At 44.8% G+C, this 22,104-nt stretch overlaps 1 protein-coding gene and 1 long non-coding RNA gene across 3 annotated transcripts in view; one reads left to right on the top strand and one right to left on the bottom strand.

Moving 5' to 3' along the window:
* Nucleotides 1–4,727, top strand: part of LOC139361133 (disco-interacting protein 2 homolog C-like) — a 173,988-nt gene extending 169,261 nt beyond the window's left edge. The window contains exons 8-9 of one of the 2 annotated variants that reach the window (XM_071089629.1): nucleotides 3,309–3,367; nucleotides 4,645–4,727. In XM_071089629.1, coding sequence (XP_070945730.1) covers nucleotides 3,309–3,367 — 59 coding nt within the window. In that variant the 3' untranslated portion in view covers nucleotides 4,645–4,727. Of the gene's footprint in view, nucleotides 1–3,308; nucleotides 3,368–4,641 lie in introns of both variants that reach the window. The other variant, XM_071089630.1, reaches the window with a different exon arrangement.
* A 229-nt stretch (nucleotides 4,728–4,956) lies between these two features.
* The window catches only part of LOC139361136 (uncharacterized), a 73,153-nt gene continuing 56,005 nt past the window's right edge, over nucleotides 4,957–22,104 (bottom strand). Inside the window, exons 4-7 of the long non-coding RNA XR_011618673.1 lie at nucleotides 21,659–21,810; nucleotides 16,086–20,860; nucleotides 11,355–12,458; nucleotides 4,957–10,368 (exon numbers count right to left, since the gene is read on the bottom strand). This is a non-coding gene — a long non-coding RNA (uncharacterized lncRNA). The remainder of the gene's footprint in view (nucleotides 10,369–11,354; nucleotides 12,459–16,085; nucleotides 20,861–21,658; nucleotides 21,811–22,104) is intronic.

The raw sequence follows: 22,104 nt of genomic DNA, 5'->3' as shown, positions 1-22,104 counted from the left end.
GCATGGCTCACCTCCACCTACCCTAGGTCTCCCCCACCCTCCCTTAGAGGGAAGCTCCTGCCAGCATGGCTCACCTCCACCTACCCTAGGTCTCCCCCACCTTCCCTTAGCAGGAAGGTCTTGCTGGCACAGCTCACCTCCACGTACCCTAGGTCTCCCCACCTTCCCTTAGCGGGAAGGTCTTGCTGGCATGGCTCACCTCCACGTACCCTAGGTCTCCCCACCCTCCCTTAGAAGGAAGGTCCTGCCAGCATGGCTCACCTCCACCTATTCTGGGTTTCCCCCACCCTCCCTTAGAAGGAAGGTCTTAGAAGGTAGCATTGTTCACCTTCCCCTAACCTAGGTCTCCCCCACCCTCAGAGGGGAGTCTTTGGGTCAGTCACAAGACTACTCCAGACATCTGTAAGAACAAATGGTTTCCAGCACAGTCCTTACCTGGGGTCTGCATTTTCCCTCTGGGATGCTTGGAAGTTGAAGGGGTCAGGCAATTCAAGTTCTCCCCGGTATCTCAGGGGCCACTGACACACAGGAAAATGTGCTGCTCTGCTGGCTGTTTGACTTTGATGGATGCAAATTTGTTCTAAATGAGCCTGACAATCATTAGCATGTAAACATATGTTACTGGTGGCGGCTCGCAGGGCCACATGCTGATGGATCTTGTGGGCTGTCCCCACCGGACATCACCAGGCTGCCTGGGTCTGTGCTGCTTCTGGCTAAGGCTCCAGATGTTTTCGTGCACTGTGAAGTAGACATTTTAGCTACAGGGTTATGGTTTTTTCCACAAAAGAAACACAGACAAATCTGTGAAAAGAACTTGAGTTTCTGTGCCGATCTACTGGAAGGAGACTCTTAGAATGTCAGCTGCTCAGTGTCTGCTTTGACTCCCGGGCAGTTCACTCTGTCCTGTGGCTCAGAGACTCTGTGGGGCTGAATTATACATTTGATTCCAGTTCTGCTCAATATTTCCCCACAAGTAGTGCTGTGGATGCGACTGATGCCTTTAGAGATATGTGCAGCCGGAACAGTGCAGAGAATACAACACGCCATGCTAAAATATTTTGAGCTGAAGGCAATTAAGAAGCACTCTGGCCTTCCCTCTATTTTCTGAAAAGCATACAACATAATCATATTATACAAAGACAAAGGTGCCCTTTCTCCCCTCTCTGCCAGAAAGGACGCAGGTCAATCTCTGTACATAACTTCAGACTCTTATCATTCAGGAAACAGCACCAGAGGAGTTTACACAAAAATCTATCATTTATTGGCCTTCCCACAATTTGTTGCCCCCAATGACCCAAAGTCCTTTTACTTTGTCTTGGCACTTCTAGAAACATTTATTATCCTTGTTGAAGATGTTATATAAAAGAAAGGTCTGAGCTGTCTCTTTGAGATTCCCTCATTCCCTGTGTATCTCCCATGTATATATGAAATATACATGCTAATAAACCTCCGTTTGCTTTTTTGGGGGTTCATCTGTCTTTTATTATAGGAACCCCAGCCAATGAAGCTAAGATGGGTGGAAGAAAAGATTACATTTTTCTCCCCTGTAGTAGCATTATTCTAGCAATAGCATTCTTTTTTTTTTTTTTTTTGTAGATTTCTGTTGAATACACAAACACACACACACACACACAAACACACACACAGAGCAATGTAAAAAGAAAGAAGTGTGGGGAGTCCTGATGAAATTTTAGGTCCCAGAGATACCTAAATATGTTGAGAAGCTGTCTTTCAACATTGATTTTTTTTCCCACATTTATTCTCATATTTTTGATATTTTTTTCTTCTGAGATATCATTTCTAGATTGTTTTCTCTACATTTTCTTGCAAGTCCGAGAGAGTATGCTGGTTAGTAGTGCGTCCAATGCACCACCTCTGTCCTTGTCAGTAAAGAAATGTAGAAATTGAGAGGGATGTGAGAGTCACGCTACACAGAGATGGAAACACAGATAGGAGGTAAATAGAAACACGTGAAAACCCAGCATTTCTGGAACTCTCACCTACTCCTGTGCCGATATTCATCCTTCAGCTCTGCCTCCATTCTTCCCTTCTTCCCTTCTTTTCTCATGCTATGGGGTCTGCTTTGGAGATGTTATCTACTTTCATTCTTCCAAAGTCAAGCTTCTAGCTTTGGTTGGAACTGCAGACCCATTTACTCATTCAGCAAATACTTTCTAAGCACATGGATAGTCACTGAGAATACCGTGGTTCATCAACATGACCGTGGCCCCTGCTCTCACGAACCTGTGGCCTGATGGGGAGAATGGGCACTAATATGACAGTAACTCTAATGGGTTTCTGATGAAGAATTGAGAAAAGCGCACCAAAGAAAGGGAAGCGGGATTCTCTAAATTTATGCTGTAAAAGAATCTGGCGTATCTTGGGATGAGAGGTAGAACACCGATGCATTCTGGAAAGTATGATCCCCTTGCAGTCTGGAGAGAAGTAGAGGTTGATTGTTGAGGGGGGTGGAGTGTAGGGACAGCACGGTCTAAACAGAGATGGGGGTGCGTGCAGAATGCCTCTTGCAGCAGGAAACAGGCACGTTCAAGGAAATAAACACCGGAGAAAGTGGCACAAGACAAGAATGAAGGCAGGCAGGCAGTGGCTGGGAGATGATGGTAGATGCTTTATTCTCTTAATAACAGCAATAGGATGCTGTTGAAAGCACTTGAGGGAGGTGGGGAAGTGGGTATGACATGTTTTATGTTTGTAAAATTATCACATTGTCTTACCAAACTATACTCCCTATTTTTTATTTTTAAATTTTACTTTAAGTTCTTAGATACATGTGCAGGTCTATTACATAGGTATACATGTGCCATGGGGGTTTGCTGCACCTGTCAACCCATCATCTAGGGTTTAAGCCCTGCTTGCATGAAGTCTTTGTCCTAATGCTCTCCCTCCTCTTGTCCGCACCCCCCAACAGACCCCCGTGTGTGTCGTTCCCCTCCCTGTGTCCATGTGATCTCATTGTTCAACTCCCACTTATGAGTGAGAGCATGTGGTGTTTGGTTTTCTGTTCCTCTTTTAGTTTGCTGAGAATGATGGCTTCCAGCTTCATCCATGTCCCTGTAAAGGACAGGAACCCATTCTTTTTTATGGCTGTATAGTATTCCGTGGTATATACGTGCCACATTTTGTGTATCCAGTGTATCATTGATGGGCACGAGATATCCTCTTAATATGTGATCTAGCAATTGCACTCTTCGGTATTTTTCCAAAGGAGTTGAAAACTTGGGTTCACAGAAAAACCTGCACATGGACATTTATAGAAGCTTTAATCATAATTTCTCATTTTATTCCAGCTTTATTCATAATTGCTCAAACTTGGAGGCAACGAAGAAACCAAAATGTTCTTCACTAGGTGAGTGGATAAATAACTTGTGATATATCCAAACAATGTAATATTCTTTAGCACTGAAAGGAAGTGAGCTGTCAAGCCATGAAAAGACACGTAGGAACTTTAAACATGCACGGCTACACAAAAGAGGCCCATCGGAAAAGACTAAATACTGTAAGCTTCCAACTAAAGGACATTCTGAAATACTGTAAGCTTCCAAATAAAGGACATTCCGAAAAAGGCCAGACTAGGGAGTGAAAATATCCGTGGTTCCCAGGTGTTGGGAAGAGGGAGAGATGATGAGGTGAAACACGGAGAGTTTTAGGATTTTAGTGCAACTGCTCTGTACGATGCTATCACGGTGGATACATGTCATGACATATTTGTTCAAACCCATAGAATCAGCACCAAGACGGAGCCCTCATGTAACCTGTGGACTCTGGGTGACAATATGTCAACGTAGGTTCTTCAATTATTACAAATACTCCTTCTGGGCAGGAGTGTTGTTAGTGGGGGAGGCTGTGCACGTGGGGGAAGGGAAGGCATATAGAAGGACTCTCTGCACCTTTCCCTCAATTTTTCTGTGAACCTGAAACCGCCTAAAAGATAAAGTGTATTTTTAAAAAATAAAGTAAAAAAAGGAAACAAAAAGTCCTCACAAAAATCAAAGGAGAAAATGCTCACACTGGGTGCTTCAGGTCAAAATGGAAGAACAAGGGCTGTATTTACCATCCCACCTGATGACTTTTTTCTCACTGCTTTTCAGCATTTTTTTGGAGTCTAGTCAGTGCAATAAGGCAAGTTGCAATATATAAAATGCATCCTTATTAGAAAATAAGATTTAAAACTATCTGTATCTGCAGGTGACGTGATCACCTGTGTGGAAAATCTCCTGAAATCACAAAAAGTCACTAAAACTAATAATAATAAATTACTTACTAATAAGTGAGTTTGGAAAGTTTGCAAGATACAAGCTAAACACATAAGCAATATTTCTTCATACACTGGCAAAGAAATAATTGGCAATGGAAATTTACAAAGCAATCTTATTTATAGCACATCAAAACATGAAATACTTCAGACTAAATCTGACAAAAGATGTGTAAGATCTATACACTGAAAAGCAGGCAGTGATGCTGAGATAAATTAAAGAACTAAATAAATGAAGTGATACACTGTGTTCATGGATCAGCAGGCTCAATATTGTTAAGATGTCAGTTCTGCCCTTGTGGATCAGAGGTTTAATGCAATTCCAATCAAAATCCCAGCATGATTTTATTTTTATTTTTTTTTTTCAGTAGAAATGAACTAGCGGATTCCAAAATGTGTCCGGAAATTTAAAGAACCCAAAAGAGCTAAGACAACTTGGAAAAAAACGGTGGAGGACTTACCTGAACTATCAAGATAGTGTGGTATTGTCATAATAAGAGAAAACCGGGTTAATGAAACCTCCTAGAGGGTCTAGTAATAATCTCACAAACATGTTACACATACATAGTGGATTTTTGAATAAAGGTTCAGAGACATTAAATTAGAGAAAGGACGATAATGATGATAGAAGGATTAAATACTACAGGCCAAAAAGAGAAAAAAGAGCTCCTGTTAAATATCTTCACATTGTTGGTGTCACTCATGCAATTCGATTCACATTTTGCATATCTAAAAGTTGAACAGACTTCTTCATTCTCTTTCCCCAATTCACTCCACAGAGATGCTGATGTCTTTCAGTGGAACTTGGAAGTTTGCTCTTCTTTTTAAAATGACTCTCTTAGATACTGTTTATGCAAGAAGTTGTGGGACTATAACTTACAAATACTGTTCTAAACCTTGGAATCACACGTTCCCCTTTTTCTCTACTTACGGTTTCTACTCAGTTTCCCATTTCCTCTTTCTTCTTCATGTTTACACTGCATTCCTTTTAGTTCAGGCTCTTGTTACCCCACTTGGTCTCTTGATGTGGTCACCTGAATGTCCTTCGTGTTCCAGCCTCCTGGAATCCTCCTTCATGACCCTGTAGAACTGCCCTCCAGACCCGCAGGTGTGACCCGGAATCAAGGATCTCAAAGCCGAGTGGGATCCGAGAGGCTATCTAGACCAATCCTCCATTACAGACGTAAACCTTTTGATGACTTCACTTCAGAGCCCAAAATATTTGCACTGCAGGCAGAATCACCTAAATCACTTAATGTGATGTTCAGTCTTCCCGTGGTATTTTTCTCTCTGCATCTCCCTACTTTTGGTCAGCCATTTCTCACTCATGACACCGAACCCTTCATTCACATCACATTATTGTTCTTCTCCACACACACACACTTGTTTTCTGCCTGAGTTTTTTGTTACATTATTCCCTCTACTGGAAATATCATTTTTTTTAACGTATTCCTCAGAATGACTCACATATCACATATTCGACCAAATGGCTGCAGATTCTGTCACCTCCTCTCTTATCCTACGGCAACCTGGAGAACGTTCTTCTCTTAGCCAATAGGATTTATCATGGTTCTTCTTTATCTCAACAATGGTTTAGCAGGACTGAGGACTGGGAGGTAGATTTTTCTCCAAGGGGTGAGAACTGTCTTAGTTTATCAGCTCTCCCTGGGTCTCCATTCTGGTTGTAGAAAAGCAGCCCATAGGGCACGGTGGGGAGGAGAAGAAGGGGAACTAAGCTGTGTTGCATGAAGATGGACAGTTGTGACCCTTACTCCAGGGTTGGGAGTTGAGGTCCCTAGGAAGGAGAAGCTGTAAGGATGAAGACGAGGCATAAAAAGTGATGCAGGCCGGGTGCGGTGACTCACGCCTGTAATCCTAGCACTTTGGGAAGCCAACGTGGATGGATCACGAGGTCAAGAGTTCAAGACCAGTCTGACCAATATTGTGAAACCCTGTCTCTACCAAAAATACAAAAATTAGCTGGGTGTGGTGGCACATACTTGTAGTTCAGCTACTCGGGAGGCTGAGGCAGGAGAATCACTTGAACCTGGGAGATGGAGGTTGCAGTGAACCAAGATCATGACACTGCACTCCAGTCTGAGTGACAGAGCGAGACTTCATCTCAAAAAAAAAAAAAAAAAAAAAAGTGATGCATAGTAACAAGACTGCCTGAAGAGAAGAGACAATCAGCAACCTTCTCCAGGGTGGGATGGCTGAAGACCCTTTAAGAACAAAGGTGTCTACTTTCCTTCTTTAGGATGCTCTATCGTGATTTAATGAACCCTCCCAATCTACTGTATTCAGTATTTGGCATGAGTCAATCTAGGGGAATTCTAGAAAACATAGCTGGTTGTTACCATTAGGTTAATGTAGATTGGGAGGTAGGGAAAAACCCCAGGAGACACGTAGGAAGGACAATACGTGAAAACAGAAGAAACTTGGAGTCAGTTCCCCCTTCAAACAAAATCCAGTTTCCAGAAGACATTGTGAGGGCTGCTGGGTCTTCCTCACCTGCAGATGGGGGATTCCAGATAATTATTATACTTGAATCTCACAGGATGGGGTGATCACCACCTGCTCTCAAATGGGATGAGTTACAATATCTTCTATTGGGAGGCGGTAAATAAGAGGTTAGGTACACGTCTGTAGTCATCACAATTTTGTCAAGATTGCTCTTTTTACTTCCATGTCATAGATGGAGTGCCTGATGCTTGTGGAAGTGATTGGTTCAGGGTCTCACCATCAAAAGTGGCAGAGGAAAGATTCCAACATGTTTTAAAAGCTGCAAACTGAGCTGACTCCCATCCATGCTGTCATACCGACTTTGAGATTTCAATCCTCCTGAAGGCAGGAAACTTACTCCATTTGCTTTTATACCCTCCATAACACTAGTGAACAAGTTTTGCTCAAAGGAACATGGAATATTTTGCTGACTCAAGGGGAAAAAGAAGAGACTTAAATGACACCATCACAAATCAACATTCAAGGAACAGAGACATATGTAGCATTAGCTGTCTCAGTCAAATCAACATAAACATGCACGTTTATCCTTTACATGGGGGTAAGACAGCAAACACAATTGAAAAAATGAGCCAAGTGTAAAAAATTTGTCACAAAGGGATGGATTTAGACAGGAGAGCAGTGAAGTAAGTTATAAAATGGTCAGCATAATCCATTTTAATGAATTATTAGCTGAAACATGCAAAGCATTTAGGATTTCTGGGAGAAGTGTACAAACACACCAAATGTTTGTCCGACATTTTCTTCACTGCTTCTGTCTTTCCACAGGGCTGGAGATGTTGTTGACCAACAGCCTTGGGAGGAGAGGTTGCAGCTGAGCCCACACCCTCTCAAACTCCTTCAGACTGTTTGTTTTTGTAGACTACTTTACCATTAACAAATCCTAAGATTTACTCAATCAGTACAGCAGTCGTTGGCCAGAGTTCAAATTTCTGATTCGAAGGAATCTGCACTCTGCCTGCCCAGGATCGACTATTAATGGCTTCGTCCGTAGAGGAGCTGTGTCTTTGCTCACTACGGAAGAGTATTGAGGCTTCGAAAGGGGTATTTTGCTGGTCACCTCCTGGTCGTCCTTCTGCTCACCAAGAACAGATACTGTTGTCAGCCCTTTACATTTACAAGGTCGTTTAATTCTCACATAGCCCTTTCAGATAGATGTGACTATTACCCCCATTTTCCAGAGGAGGAAATCGAGAGGCGGAGGACATAAGTGAATTGTCCCAGATCACAGAACTGGCCATGGAGCTGGGACTTGCACCCAGCCAGCCTGGCTCCAGAGTTCACTGCCCTCCTCCTGTACAGCACGTGTGACCTGCAGTAATCACCACCCAAACAGGCAGGCACTGCGGATAGCCAAGTACACCTCTTCCGACTTCACCACGGAGGAAGGTTCGTTTTCATTCTGGTGTTCAGCTCAGGACAGTGTTTATCACCACAAGGACGCACAACCCAGAAAGCTCAGTCACGTGCCGTTGCCTTCTACGGTCATGGTTTTCTACTTTTTGGCCCCATTTTCCTGCACACTTGGCCTGCTGGGACGTGAATGATGCGTTACTACTTCTACAGAATGCAGGTGAGCAGGTAGCATGGCAAGGTGGGTGATTGGACAAGATTTCCCGACAGCTGGAAGCTTGGGGGAGACCCGCGGTGGCCCCTTGTTATTCTTCCTGGACGAGCCTCCTCTGGGGTCGAGCGTGAGTCCCTCATCGCTGGTGCCAGGCGGTGTCACAGTTTTCAGCACCCAAGCGCCAGGGCAGCTTCTCTCTGTCCAACTCGCCCCGCCCCGCCCCTCTCCTCTCCTTTAGTGAGAGAAGCTCTCTGACTCTTGGGATTTTGCAGTGAGAAGAGTGATCATTGCAATTTTCATTCTGAATATTGTGGCCCTGCTGGACTGCGGTGCAACAGGCTCTTTCATGAAGATTGGCAGAGATGCTGACGGCTAGGGCATCGGGACCGAGGGGAGCAAGCAGGACTCATGGGATACAGCTCAGAGAGAGAGGGAGTCATAGAAATATGAGTCTGCTCTTCACATGGCCGCACTCTCTCCTGTGTCCTCCGTGGAACCTGTGGAGGCGGCGTTAGGCGCTGGCGCTCTCCGGGGTGTGAGCTCAGTCAGCAAGAGAACATCTGCCTTCCCACCCCCATCTCTGCAGCTGGTTCCTCTTGCAGTTTTGATTTTTAGAATGAACGCAGCAACCTGCCCCATTCTGCTGATGCTGCAAAAAGGAGCTAGAGAAGAACGTGCACAGCTTCTCCCGTCTTAGCAGTTGTTACCCTGTAGTTTGGGAAACTTTGCTGCCCCAGTACAAGAGTGTGCTGAGGATTCTATTATCCTGCTAGATTCTCCCAGGAGCTCAAGTTGAAAACGAGCTAGGTGCGCTCTCTGTCTCTGTCTCTCTTCTCTGTCTCGTCTGCCTGTTTCTCTGTTCCCCTTTTCCTCTCTTCTCTCTCCCTCCCTTCCTCCCTGGCTATTGCTGCAAAGAATATTCTTGAATTTGTTTCTCCATATCTTCTGCCTTTCCTTAGAATACATTCCTAAGAGTCTAGTCATTGTGAAAAGCAAACGGCCTTTAGATGTTTTCCAAATCTAACAGATGGGGGTCCTTTCAGTTTCATTTTACACTTTTATCAAGAAGCCCGTGGCTCCCTGCTCGCCACGCTGCCGTCGCCCTCAGAAGGTTCACGGAGAGCAGAGGACTTGGGGCTACATCAAGGGCTGTCTTTTTTCCAATGTCCGGAAGGTATACATTGGGGGCGGGGCAGTTGAAGTACGAAAGTGACATCAGCACTTCATGTATGGGATGGGTCGATCAAGTACAGTGTGCACCAGACCCCCAGACTGGCGCTGGGTGGGGACAAAGGACTCCAGTTATTACAGGGTGGTTGGGCAGGCGGCTGCGCAGCTGTGGGGACAGATGCGTCGGCTCTCAAAGCCCAGGTATCACCTGTCTGAGGCTGCACAGCCCTCCTCACCCCTTCAGTTCCTGAAGGGAAAGGCCCCAGGAGACTTTGAGGTGAAAAATGCTCTTCCATTTTCAACTCACCCACCGTTAGGGTTCTGCCCCCTCTACCTCTCCAGCCCCCCAACTGTGAAGTTCCCGGGGTCCCTGGCCAGTGACTTGCTGAAGCCTCACTCTCCAGGACCTCTGTAGAGAGGCACCCTACTCGAATGCATGCTTCTCCAGGAATATTTGCTCTGGTAACAGCTGAGAAGAAAAGCCCATCTCTAACAGTTTGATTGCAGGTGGGTGGCCCCGGGGCCAGTGATTTTGGGAAGGTGGGGCTGGCTGGCGCCCTGTGTCCTGACTTTTCTTCTGAGCCTTTGCAAAACCACTTTTGAGAAAATTAATCGGGGCGGGTACTCTGGGAGGCATTTTCTTCTAAGTGAAAATCTGTAGAATTCCTGCAGTTGCGGGAGCTGTGGTTTTCTGTCAAGACCCTGTGGGGACCGAGGCTGCCCTTCTGTGTCCTGGCAGTGTGGGGCCTGTTTCTTATCCAGACTCTTCTTATCCAGAAGAGTCAGGTGCCTGGCAAGTGAACTGGCCAACTCCAATTTGTATGTCACTCGTATCGACCTAAAATGAAATACAAATAAAACGTCTCATTTCTGGCATGAAAGAGACCTAGGAAGGGCAGGCTTAGGGCCGGCTTCTTCACAATCCAACTGGAAGTAGGGTAGCCGGATCCTGGCATCCATATCTCCTGCTGGGTGAGGGCCACAGGATCTCAGCACCCAGGTGAGGCAACGATGTTGAAAGAGGCTTCGGAAGAACTGGGCCAGAACAGTGGAATCAAACGGAAAAGACTGTAAATTCAGCCAGCTTGGGGAATGACCAGAAAGCGTCTGTTGCCCCAGCAAGGATTGAAAACAAAGATTCCCAGCAACAGGGCCACAGCAAAGCTGTCTCAGCACACCTGTCCCGGACCATCAGCTGATGAGAGCTTGTGATTGTGCCATCCAAGGAGACGTAGCTATTTGGTCTTCAGCTGGTTCTGGGCACAGAGGGTCTAAGACCCTCGGAATCTTTAGAGTGTTAGAGTGCCTTTGTGTGCTCAGGACAGGCCTGGGAGCTGGGGACCCTTAGGCAGCCTCAGGGTAGGTCTGGGGTTCAGAAAGACCAAGGCGGGACTAGAGGGCTGGAGCTGTCAGTCTCCAACCCAATCTCCCACCTGGAGGGAGAGGGCTGGAGCCGAGTCAATCCCCAATAGCCAAAGATGTCTTCAACCATGTCTATAGTGACCCCTCTAGAAAACCCTAAATGGTGGGGGTTGGAGAGCTTGCAGGTTGGGGAAAACCTTGACGTTCTGGGAGGGCAGTATTCCCACTCCCCAGGGACAGAAGCACTTGCACTTGCAACCCGCCCCCGCCCACCAGGCCTGGAGCAATGCACCTCTTCATCTGGCTGTCGACAAGTCCTTCATAGTGAACTGGTGACAGTAGGTAAAGATGTTGCCCTGGGTGCCATGAGCCCGTCTGGCAAGTTATTGACCTTAAGTAGGAGGACATGGCAAGCCTGATTTTCAGGTGGTCGGTCAGAAGCAAGGGAGACCCGAAACTTACCATTGGTGAAGCGGGGGCCGTCTCATGGGTCTGAGACCTTGACCTGTGCGGTCTGCCCTAATTTCAGACCTCAATTCAGTTGTAGAATACACAGTTGGTGTCCAGAGAGGGTGAGAGAAACCGCACACTTGGTGTTAGAGGTGGAACAGGTCATAGGGCCTTCCGTGTCACAGAGGGCGGCCTCATTTGTTTCGCCTGCTGTAGTTTATTAATGTGTGAGTACTTTATTCTTTGAAAGGCTTAGAATTAAGAATAGAGAGAATAAAAGAAATCAGCTTCATGGAATCCACACTTCTTGGTTTTTAGAAACAATTTGTTTCTAGTTTGCATTTTAAGTAATTGTAATATTTAATATCACAAATGTACTATTGTAATAACTATTTTAAATATTACATATTACAATTACAATATTAATATTTAAGAGAATCTAGGTGTTTGAGCTTCCTGGATCTATGGTTTGGTGTCTGGCATTAATCTGAGGAAATTCAGCTATTACTGTTACAAATATTTCTTCTGTTCCTCTTTCTTCCCCCTTGTATTACCGTTATGCATATTTTCTGCCTCTGTGGAAGTCCCATAGTGCTTGGATACTCTGTTCTTTTTTGCTTTTCAGTTCTGGAGGTTGGAGTTGGGTATTTCCCTTTCCTCCAGGTCAGAAGGCTCTGATAAAATCCCACCAGGTGAGTCTCTCGTTAACTAGCTTCTCTGGAAGGTAGACCTAGTGAAGAGTGCACCCACATATTGAAAAATGATTCCTATTCTCTTTTCCCTGTAGTAAGTATGAGGGTATTTTTCTCTGATATTTACACTTCGAGAACCTGGTTGAGCTTCTGATGATACAACTCACAAAAGCATGAGACCCATATGCACAGGCCTCCTGGAGGTTTTAACTCTCAGACGTGGCCACACCTCACTGCAGCAATTTGTCAATTCCAGTTCAGGCTTTCCAATCCCAGTGTGGGTTCCTTGGAGCATTGTGCTCCAGTGTATGGTGATTCATCTGCTTTACCTGTCCAGCCAATCTACGGACAGTGGCTTGCCTGTGACCTCACGTCTCTTGCAGGTTTAAGAACTGCTGATTTTTCAGTTTGCTCAGATTTTTACCTGTGAGGAAGGAGTGACAATTCTCAAGATTATCATGTACGGAACCTGAAATTCCCCAACTCCATTATAGTGAAAAGTGTTTGCCCTTCCTCTGGCTCAAGAATTAAAACGTTTTGATTCTCTGACACGTTGTACTTTGATTCCCTAAATATTTATAGATTTAAAAACTCAGTTTTCTGCTGTATCAGACATCTAGACTGGCACTTTCCAACAGAATTGAGAGTCCTGTTATAGAATTTGAAACCTACCTTGTAGCCTCATATAAATATATAAACTAGTATATTTTAACTCAAAATGCTCATAACTATACTTTCGATAAGAAATACAAATAGGCCGGATGCGGTGGCTCAAGTCTGTAATCCCAGCACTTTGGGAGGCCGAGGCGGGTGGATCACGAGATCAGGAGATCGAGACCATCCTGGCTAACACGGTGAAACCCCGTCTCTACTAAAAATACAAAAAGTTAGCCAGGCGTTGTGGCGGGTGCCTGTAGTCCCAGCTACTTGGGAAGCTGAGGCAGGAGAATGACATGAACGCGGGAGGCGGAGCTTGCAGTGAGCCAAGATCACGCCACTGCACTCCAGCCTGGGTGACAGAGCAAGACTCCGTCTCAAAAAAAAAAAAAATATATATATATATATATACATATATACACAAATACAGTATTTTCTACTTTTTATAGTAACTGGCATGTCTTTCACACAGCAAATCCACTTCAGACCGGGCGCACTTCATGTGCTCAGCCGCCGCATGTGGTGAGTGACAGAGACCACCTTGCATGTGTGTGCGCTATTTTACTGCCTTTTTCTTGACCACAGATTCTACCTCCTGTTTCTCTGTGTATGCAGTGATGATTTGCTGAATATTACACATTGTGGGTAACTTGTTGAGCACACTCAGGATCCCTAACCTTCCTCTGAAGCTTTGCAGCTCCTGTTTTAGCAGCTAGCACAGGCACTGCTGGGTCATCGTGACATGGGCAGGCTTGGTTGGATTCGCTGTTGGTGTGAATCTGTGGAGAGCTCCAATCCTGCACCCACTCCAATCTCCCCCCCTCCTGGACCTGGTAGGATGGCCATGCTCCGCCCACACCTGAGCTCTCGGTGCCTCGATCTGCAGGTGTACTCCAGAGGACAAGTGTACTGTGGGTGCGTCTCATTCATTCTCCTGCCCTTGCCCTCAGGTTCTGGCTGGCACAGCTGTGGTCACAGACTAAAAACAGCCACCTCATTCGTTTTGTGCAGCTTTACAGTTGTTTATGGCAGATGTGTGACTTCGGACCCTGTTCCCTCATCATGGCTAGAACAAGTTTTGGCAAATTATTCCTATATCTTTACATTTGAAAACTAAAGGAAAGTTTCACCCATAGAATATTAGTGTTGCCACAATCCTAATGAGTGTTTCTCCAGAAACTATGATCGAGGTCAGCAGCCAGTCATTTCATAGAAGATAAACTTCAAGAACATTCTCTGAAGGGCAATGAAACTGAGTAAGATCTAACCACTGTTACCAGCAACCAAGAAAACTAGGTAAGAAAATGCAGCTAAGATTTGGACCCAGTAACTACGGTAATAAACATGCAAACTATGGCTAAGCACACAATAGGCTGGGAGTAAAAAACTTTTATGATATTGACATTTATGATTTTACAAAACTGCCCCATGTGATATCAAGAGGACTCCTGATGAAAATGTACAAAGGATGCTTTATGGTTTATATAAAAATGTTAGTCAAATCCAAACATTTCACAAAAATAACATTTCAAATATTCTTTTATATTTTGCAGACAATTAAGTTATTCATCATGCATGACCCAGTAACATTTCTCAGCGGTTGGCTTCAATACGAGAAATAAGCAAATAACCGCAATGCTTCTTTCATTTCAAAGTCATTTCTCTTATAAAAAGTGGTCAAGAAAAATGCCTGTTGCCTTACATACTGGTTAGTGCCAAAAATTTGGTTTAAAATATTTCAAGTGGGTTATCCTTTTACGTCCATGTTGTTAGTTACACAAAGAACACATACAAATGCAATTTTTTTCCATAAGTTTTTGCAAATTATACACTAAAGAAACAGGATTAAGCATTCTATTTTTTGAGATAGGGTCTAGCTCTGTTGCCCAGGCTGGAGTGCAGTGGCACGATCATGGCTCCCTGCAGCCTCAACCTCCCCCAGCCCAGGTGATTCTCCCATCCCAGCCTCCCGAGCAGCTGGGACCACAGGCACACACCACCATGCCTGGCTGATTTCTGTATGTTTTGTAGGGATGGGCTTTGGAATGTTGCCCAGGCTAGTCTCAAATGCTGGGACACAAGCAATCTGCCTGCCTTGGCTTCCCAAACTGCTGAGGTTAGAGGCATGAGCCACCATGCCTGGCCTAATCATTTCTAAAGAGTCTGTATTTATTATCGTTATTTTTTTCTAATCGAGATGGGGGTCTTGCTCTGTTGCCCCGGCTGGAGTGCAGTGGTGCCATCTCAGCTGACAGCAACCTCTGCCTCCCGAGCTCAAGTGATTCTCCCACCTCAGCCTCCCAAGTAGCTGGGACTACAGGTGCACACCACCAGGCTCAGCTGATTTTTTGTACTTTTGGTGAAGACAAGATGTACAAAAGGCATTTCTGTACATTTTGCCATGTTGTCCAGGCTGGCCTTGAACCCTTGGGCTCAAGCCATACACCTGCCCTGGACTCCCAAATTACTGGAGCTATAGGCATGAGCTATCGTGCCCAGCCCTTAATTATGTGCTGTGGCTTAATATTAAAATAAGGAAAGGGAGGAGCCCAAGGGAGCACGTTGGCAGAAAGGGCTCCCTTGTCAACAACTTGCTAGCACGGCACTCACTCCCTTGCCTGCTGGCACTGCGTTCTTTAGAAGAAGAACACGTTATGTGTCAATGAAAAACAAAAACAACATAGGAACACCCTGTCTCTACAAACACTTAAAAATTAGCTGGGTGTGGTGGCGAGCACCTGTGGTCCCAGCTGCCTGAGGTTGAAGTGGAAGGACCGCATGAGCCCAGGTGGCCGCAGCTGCAGTGAGCCAAGAGCTGCCATCATGATGCTGAATTCCAACCTTGGTGACAGAGCAAGACCTTGTCTCAAAACAAAAAGCAACGATAAACCCAAAGTGATGCACTCTAAGTTATGTCCTTTAAATTCCAGTACCTTCATTTGTAAAGGTATGTAAAGGTGAAACTCAGGAGCTGCTTGCAGTCATGTGGACATACACTTGACCTCAGCTCTGATCTGAAGCACGTCCTTCTGTCTCACTGCTTGCCAAGACTAAGCTAAACTTCAGAAGTAAAAATACTCCCCCAAATGTTGTATATGTAGCTTCAACGTGGGATGTAAGGTGATCCAGGTCCTTTGAAAGACAAGCTTGCAACAACGGCATGAATAATGTTGGAATCAAAATCACAGAAACTAAACACCAAATAGCGTAGGTTCAATCCGTGTCTCTAACAAGTATCTGGATAACTAAACTTTCTGCTTTACTTGGGTGTGAAGATCATGAAATGTAGTTTATAATTATTTGGGCAGAGAAAAGAGAGAATTGGGGTAGTTATGTAAAATTCAAGATTAAAGAAAAGCAGTATTATATAGCAGAAATATAAATTGGCTATTACCTTCAGTAATTTAGATCAGGGGTTGGCAGGTCCGTGCACCAAATCTGGTCCGTTGTTCTTGTAAATAAAGTTTTATTGGTACACAGTCATACGCATTTGCTATCACCCATGGCTGAGGGCACAGTTGAGTGGTTGTGAGACACCTTATGGCCTGCAGGAACTAAAATACTAGCTGGCACCTTGCAGGCAAAGCTTATGACCTGATTCGGGTAACTGCCTAAACTGTCCAATTCACTTGTTCTAAAACAATCCAACAATATAGCACACTTGTCTGAAGATATGAGAACACGCATGCACCAGCCTAATCAGAAGAAAAGTCCAATTCCACCCAGAGGGTTACGAACTCTTCCCTTTTCCCTACAAGGAATTAAATGAATAAAACTGTGTGAGATTTTACTGGTATGTATCGTATGTATGAATCTTGATGAAAACTTAAAAATGTGTATTTATACAGATAGATAAAGTTACTTTTCATACACTGTTTTCGGACTTCTGGTTCACAAAATCTGCATTTCTGCACCATGACTTTGAAGGCAGAAACCCGACTACTGGGCTAGTGGTCAATTCTGAGGCACCCAGCATGTTCAGGAGGCAGCGTTCCAGTAAAGACATTAAAATTTATTCACAGACTTTTTTCATTTTAGTACTTTAGAATCCATATCTGCAAGCAAACACTGGGTGTAAACTGCACTGAGATTTTTCTTTTTAGGGTGAACGAACCTTGATCTTTGGAGATTCTTTGTAGGTCACACGTTTGAGCCTCCAAATCCTTTCACTGTACCGCTGAGAGGCGTGTGCACGCCTCGCACCCCAACTCACACAGCCACGGTCGCAGCTCAGCTCAACACCGGCCATGGGCCAGGACTGTGTTGGCTATGGATATGGTTTGGCTGTGTCCCCACCCAAATCTCAACTTGAATTCTACATCCCAGAATCCCTATGTGTTGTGGGAGGGACTTAGGGACAGGTAACTGAATCATTGGGGCCCGTCTTTCCTGTGCTCTTCTCGTGATAGTGAATAAGTCTTATGAGATCTGATGGCTTATCGGGGTTTCCGCTTTTGCTTCTACCTCGTTTTCTCTTGCTGCTGACATGTAAGAAGTGCCTTTCACCTCCCACCACGATTCTGAGGCCTCCCCAGCCATGCGGAACTGCAAGGCCAACTAAATCGTTTTCTTCCCAGTTTCGGGTATGTCTTTATCAGCAGCATGGAAATGGATTAAAACAACCATTAAGACATTTTGTGGCTATTAACCCATTACATTAATTCCACACATTCACTGAATGCCTTCTCTGTTAGTCCCTATGGGCTGGGGTCGCAGCGGTGATAAGGCAGACAGTCTCATGGCATCTCACGCAGGCCACTTGTTAAGGGATGAGACAAGTGATAGATGGGCTAGAGAATTAAAGCAGAGACAGATGCAGCAGCAACTCCAAACTGTGAAGCCAGGGAAGAACCCTCTTAACACAGAATCAGAACAACAGGAATGAAGCATAGCGGCTGTCAAGACGAGAATCTTCGAGACACAGGCAAAAATCCGCTCAAAGGCCCTAAACTGTCAGTGAGAACGGTGTTAGCAGAATAAAACCACCACCACCAAAAATGGCCAGCTGAGTGAAGACGGGTTGGGGCAGTTTTCTCTGAAGCTGCGAGAATGATCCCACTGAAAGGGAATTGGACGTGGCTTTCTGGCTTAAACCCCCCAAGCTGCCACCTGAGACAGGACCCAGACCCTCAGCATCACGCCCACAAGCAGCTCATCACACTGCTTGGTCTTGGTCAGCCTTTGTGCACACTTCTCTCCCTAACTAGATAAAGAGCCTGGTCATCTGGCCACTATTTCTAATTCCCAGGTCAAAAACCACTATGTGACTGACTTGGCTCATGGCCGAAAACTGAAGGGATCAATGAGGTGACAGTCCACTCACTTCCACAAATCGCTTTTTGTTTTGCATATTCTCCGTTTTAAACTTTTCGGATGTAATTTCAAAGACACAGAAAATCTGCAAGACCAGCGTAGTGAATTCCCACATAACTTACCAGGCTCAACTTAGGCCCAACTGCTCCTATCTTACATCACTGCTTTCCCCCCTCCCCCATGAATTTTCTAAGTCAAATGAAAATAAATTTCAGATACTATGTCCTTCCATACCTAAATGTTTCAATGTATTTCCTAAACACAAGGATATGCTCTCACATTCATTTTCCTCAAGATCGGGAAATTTAACTGTCATATACAAAGTTCACTTTCAAATGCTGTCAACTGTCTCCATAATTTTCTTACTTTGTCTTCCTCTTTTACGATCCAATCCAGGATCATGATTTGTCATGTGATTTTTACCAGTCCAGCATCCAAGTTTCTCAGGTTTTGTGTTTCTTGAAATTGGAAATGTGAAAGAATACAGGTCAGTTATTTTACAGTTTGTCCTTTATTTTGGTATCTTCCGGACTAGACTCAAGAGTATGCATTTTAGCAGGGACACCGCAGAAGTCTGTCCTGTGTGACAATGTTAACATCGGCAACTCAGTGAAGGTGGTGCTTAAGTGCCTCCAAAGCAAAGATGCTACTTCTCGCGTTGAAACTAAGATTTGGGAGGAGACACCCTGACACTATGTGCATATTCTGTTGTCCATGAATTCTTCACTACTAGTTTTAGCAGCCACTGATTTCCTGTCATTCCTTCTAAATCATTATATCTTCCATATTCACTGAAAAATAATTTTATCTTTCAGCATTCATTTACATATGTCCATATGTACTCAGGGAGTCGGGCTTGGTGGGTTATGATTCATAGTTACAATGGTTTGTTCTGTTGCTCAACTGGTCCCAGATTTGACACCAGATTCCCCAGCCCTTAGGCCAGGGCTCCTTCTGGTGAAGAACGGTGTTTGGAAGCTAAGAGTGGGCACCGGGTGCTGCTGGACATTGCCGGCAAGTAGAACACACACACGCATGTACACGCATGTGCACCCACACCCATCCACAGGCACTTCTATCCCTGTCTACATCTGTCGGGAGCCACCAGCTTATACTTGTACCTCCTGCTGCAACCGAATCCCACGTGATCCATTCCAGGCTTTGGCCTTTTCTTATTTCTACCTCTCTGGCACCTGTAGCACTCAATATATTCACTGATTTATTAAGCTTATTTGCTTAAGCCTGGAGATAAAGAAATGCTTTCAGAATTGCTATCTAATACGACTGTGAAAAATCTATCGACTTCAGTGCTCATTTGTAATTATTTTTTTCATTTTTTTTTGGAAGGTAGGGAGTACAAAGTATACACAGTGAAATGTTCAGATCTTGAGTACACTTGGCACATTTCGATAAATGGAAATCTATTACCCTAATCAAATCTTTTGCATCAAAGTTCCCACAAGTCCCCTCCCAGTCAATCCCAGCCCTCAAGAGACAGCCACTGTTCATTCTCGAGGAGTGTTCTTGGCGCTCTTCCGTCACCCGAGACTCGCATAGATTCTCCATCGTCACATGGACTCCACGGCGTGGTGTTCACTCTCTGCTCAATTCAAGGCTCCTGGAACTCATCCCCGTTGTCTGTTTTGGTTTCAGCATTTTGTACGTTTTTCCTGCTGGGAACTAGAACAATGTATGAACATATCAGAATTTGCTCATGTTTCTCCAGATGAGAGAGATTTATGTTGTTTCCAGTTCTTGGCTATGACAATTTACTCTGGAGATAATGTGCATTCTTTTACAAGGACACACATTTTCAGCTCTCCTTGGTGAACGTCTACAGCGTACCTGTTGAGCCATATGGTAAGTGTACACATTTTAAAGAAACTGCCACAGTTTGCTGAAGTGGCTGTGCCATTTTAAGTCTCCATCAATCTGAGATCCAGTCTGTCATATCTTCACCAGCACCTGCTACTGTCCTCCCTTCTCCACTCTTGTGAAGGGGAACCTCGTGGGTTTAAGTTGTACTTACCCAATGACTCCCTGGTGAGCACCTCTCATGGGCCACTGGGCATCTGTATACATCTGTTGCGAAGAGTCCATCTTGCATGCTTGCAAAATTCACACCATTTCTGGTTGTTTGTACATTTCCTAAAATGTTCTAAATAAGGCCCTGTGTCTTCTGTACATCAAGCATCTCCCTGCTTCCAAGTCTTTATGCCTCTTAGTTCTCCTGACTCACGTCACAGACGAGGGCCCCAGTGCACACCATGCGAACCTGAAGCACGGAGAATGGCCATGCTCCCGACACCCCTGACTGTGGGCAGAGCTCCCTGGCTGCCACCACCGAGGAGGGGGGTCAGCTCTTGTTTCTCAGGAGTGGCCTTTATCAAACGGAGAAAGTTCCCTTCTGTTCCTGATGTGATAGGAAATTCGTATAAGGACTATTAAATTTCAACAGATGTTTTCCAGTGTCTACCGAGAGGATAAAATGGGTTTTCTGTTTTATTTTTTGTTAATGTGGTGAATTACATTGATTTTTGAATGATGAGCCAAATGTGCAATGCAAAACTACAGATCATGAGAACAAACTCTAAGTGTTCATGGTATTCTTATCCCTTTTACGTATTTCTGGGTTTGATTTAGTAAGAATTCGTTCAAAGCTTTGGCATCTGTATGTCAACAAGAGTGAAAGGCGTGAGATTTTGCCTCGCATGCAAACTAACAAAGGGAGCCAGCACCAGCCCAATGCACTGAAAGAGCCGGGACATTTCCGGGCCAGAAACAAAGGGCTTGTCACACACAGTGGGGCAGCAGGACCCACTCGCCCCCGTCAATACTCAGCAACGTCCTGTATCCCTGTACAAAGACAAGATGTTATTTAGGCGAAACAAAATTAACATGTAAAGAACTGCTCACACTTTTCTCTTCTGAGAAAATTTGTTTTTAGCAACCATGGCTCTCAAGGCACTCACTTGCACATTATACATAATACTGCTTGTGGCCAAAGTCATGGTACCTTCCTATTCTTAAATAATTTACCAAGAGTTCTGAAAGGTGAGTATTTTAAAGAGAAAAGAGGTATGTGGCTTACCCCAGGCTAAGGAGTGAGTTAGCTGGACTATTCTTGTGAAATATGTGCTTTTTCTAATTAGAAAATCTGAGAACAAGGTATCAGTGTGAGTCTGATGTTTCCATGAAGGAGTTAAATGGATGCTGGGAAATTGAAGGAGCTTCAGAACGGGAATCTCACAACCTCAAATGGGGAGACCGGCAATTGGGAAAGCAGTCACTCTGATTCATGGAGTTTTCGGAGATTCACGTCCACTCCGTGCTGCATTTGAGCGACTTTTCTTCTTGTGATGTGGACCCGATAGAAGAGAGGTCCCACATAGACATTCGGCATTTGTGAGGGTCTGGCACCGTGACTCACTTCTACAGATTTAACATGTTTACGTATAAATTACAATGGCTCAACTCTATAAAAACTGATAGCAGTTATGGATCAATTCCCTCATTTCTCACTTGGGCCACACTTCCTGTTTCTGCAAGAACATATCGCTTGGCTAGAAGACACGATGTTGACATTGACAAGAAAAAGGACCTTGTATAAAAATGATGCAGAGAATTCTTCTCAAAGGCAACTGGGACACACACTTTGTTGGTGACCAGCTGTCCACCGGCGCAGCAGCGAGAGAGAGCTCCACGCGTGAGCAGCCACAGCTCCCGTGATCCACACCAAGACCCCCAGGGTGATGACAGGCCAACCAGCAGCCTTGGAACATACACTTCCTTCCCGAAATAGCTTCCTGAGAGACAACAAACAGTGATAATTGCAGGCATTTCTATGACTGGGAAGCAAGAAACCCTCCCAGTCCTGTTCCTTCTGCACCACATCCAGAACAGGAGTACACCCGGTGTAGAAAGCTCCCAAGGCCTGAACAGATCATTCGAATCTAATTCAGACTGACCTAATCTCTGCAGTGCAGTCCTACAAACAGACTTTCCAAAAGTTACCAAACCACTACCTCAAACCTCATGCTTTCTCTGCTTCGAAAGAGGACATGCGGCTCGGTTTATACGGCCACCAGCACACACACAGG

This window comes from Macaca nemestrina (assembly GCF_043159975.1).
Source record: "Macaca nemestrina isolate mMacNem1 chromosome 11 unlocalized genomic scaffold, mMacNem.hap1 SUPER_11_unloc_1, whole genome shotgun sequence".
In the NCBI taxonomy this organism is placed as follows: Eukaryota; Metazoa; Chordata; class Mammalia; order Primates; family Cercopithecidae; genus Macaca; species Macaca nemestrina.
Note: the sequence above shows the minus strand (reverse complement) of the source record. Positions and strands in the feature narration are given on the sequence as shown.